At 62.2% G+C, this 2,116-nt stretch overlaps 2 protein-coding genes across 2 annotated transcripts in view; both read right to left on the reverse strand.

Annotated features, from left to right (window-relative positions):
- Positions 1-2,075, reverse strand: part of TraAM80_05558 (uncharacterized protein) — a gene marked incomplete at both ends in the record, with an annotated part of 2,946 nt that extends 871 nt beyond the window's left edge. Inside the window, one exon of the mRNA XM_029382432.1 lies at positions 1-2,075. This exon is cut by the window's left edge and continues 871 nt beyond it. Within this exon, the coding sequence (XP_029237736.1) occupies positions 1-2,075 (2,075 nt within the window).
- Positions 2,072-2,116, reverse strand: part of TraAM80_05559 (uncharacterized protein) — a gene marked incomplete at both ends in the record, with an annotated part of 1,467 nt that continues 1,422 nt past the window's right edge. The window contains one exon of the mRNA XM_029382433.1: positions 2,072-2,116. This exon is cut by the window's right edge and continues 1,422 nt beyond it. Within this exon, the coding sequence (XP_029237737.1) occupies positions 2,072-2,116 (45 nt within the window).

Raw genomic sequence — 2,116 nt, forward strand, 5'->3', positions numbered from 1 at the left:
ACGGTTTCCGTCTGCGGTGGCACCTCAACAACTGTTGTGGCGTGCGGCTCTGGCGGAGTCGGCGCAAGTAATCCCACCTGCTTTGTCGACTTACTGCCGCCCCCGTCACCGCCAGCCTCCGCCTCGCGTGGGAGGCTACGAGTGGCGGAGGAAGCAGGTGCTGCGGGGGGCACAAACGGGTGCTGCCGGCAGCGCTCCTCCCCCACAACGTACGGAATGTCGTTTATCAACGCCTCCGCACGTTCGCGTAGGCATGCGTCGATGCACGCCGTTGACCTCCGCGCCCTCTCCGCGTCGCGGCGTATCATAAGCAGCGAGTGGATATCCTCGTCTGTGTCCAGGTCGGGAATGTTCCCAAGTAACACCCCCCGCACGCGGCTGCCAAGAAACGGGTAGCGCAACAACATTTGCGCCGTCGCATTGCCCAACTCCTCAGCAAAGGACTCAATCGCGGCACTGACAGAGTCTTCAACCAACGCTATCAAACGACAGTCCCGCATCACCGAGGTATTGCCACGCACGGCGCGCATGCGATTCATGGCGGCCTCCAGACGCGGATCAGCGAGATTTAGATCCTCAAGGAATATCCCCAACGAAGGTTCCTCTGGAAGAAACGGGCATACCTGCTTGAGACCCGCAACTCGCCTTTTCGCCATCTCTACGGCGGTAACATTGATGGCAACTGGTTTTGGAGTCAGGTCCAAAGCACAAACCGTAATGAGTGGATCAGGCTCCGCGACCACTGGGGTGTCTGAGCCATCTCCCACGCCACCGCCAAGATCATCGTTCACCACTGGCGCCTGCCGTCCCTGAGGCCGGCTCTGCACAATGGGCCCCGCAGGTGCCGGCCCCTCTTTCCGCTCACTCTGCCTGTACCTGCTGCCGTAGTTCATGACGGGCATCCGCCGCCCCTGAAGCCGGCTCTGCAAGATGGGGTCCCTATCTGACGAGTTAGGCTTGCTGCCGTGGCGGCCACCGCTCGGCACGTGATTCTTCATGGCGGGTAGTTGCACCTCAGGACCTCCCCCTGGCCGGGAGGCCGACGCCCGCCCTTTAACACTGCCGCTCTGTGGCTGTGTGGGCGACGCATGAACTGCGGGGCGTGGTAGTGATTCCTCTTCGCATGTGCTCGGCGTCTTTGACGGGGAAAGCGTTGCAAATACACATGCTGACGGCTTCGCCTCACGACCTTGCCGCTTCCCCGATGCCGCAACCTCATCAGGCGCCGACTGTGTGCCTGGTTTGTTTGGTGTAGGGGATGCATTCATTGGGGACGCCCACTTGTTGTGGCACTTGGCAACAGCCGCAGCCGCAGCCGCAGCCGCAGCGATCACCGCGGTCCTATTGTTGTCCTCGGTGGAGCCATTGCTGTTGCTCTGCTGTGCGTCTTCCCGCGGCGTCTCCCGCTTCACCGCTGGCGCGCCCCCGTGACGCAGGCGTTGCACCTCCGCCCGTTGCTCCTCCAGAAATCGTGATGTGTGCGCAACCGGTTCGAGGCCCCTCTCGTACTTGTTGTGTACCTTCCGCCCCGCACGAAAGATGTCGAGCCGCGCGTTCAACGAGGCCGCGGGAGAAGCGTCAACGTTTGCGTCCATCAGTGTCCCCCACCGCGATGCCGTCATGCCACCATCGCCGTGCGTCGCTGCCTGCCAAGCAGCCATCCGTGCGGAAGCCAGTGCGGGCTCCAGTTTGCAGAGCGCCGTCTGCTGCAGCACCTCAGTCTGCACTGCAAATGAGCCAGCGCCAACGGGCAGCACGAGATCCACGCAATCATGCCGCAGCGCACTCACCGCCTCCCGCAGGCGCTGAGCACCCAGCTGGACATAATACTCCTCGTCATGAGAAAAGTAGAAGCCATACGTGCCGGTCAAGCCCTCCACAGCCTCTCGTAATTCGTCGCAGCGCCGGCTTGCGGCATAGTGTATCGCCTCCCACAGCCGCTTATTCCCCGCCTCCTCCATGAAGGTGGACCGCAACATCGTCCGCTTGACGCGTCCAAGCATCGGCACCTGCCGCTTCGTCATCTGACTCAGGCGAAACTCCGGCACGACAATCCATATCAGCTCCTTCTTCATTCGCCGCATGAGGCGCTCGTGTAGTTCCGGCGGCTGCGGGC

The sequence above is a fragment of the Trypanosoma rangeli genome, assembly GCF_003719475.1.
Source record: "Trypanosoma rangeli strain AM80 chromosome Unknown Tra_15.4_contig_00183, whole genome shotgun sequence".
Lineage (NCBI taxonomy): Eukaryota > Euglenozoa > Kinetoplastea > Trypanosomatida > Trypanosomatidae > Trypanosoma > Trypanosoma rangeli.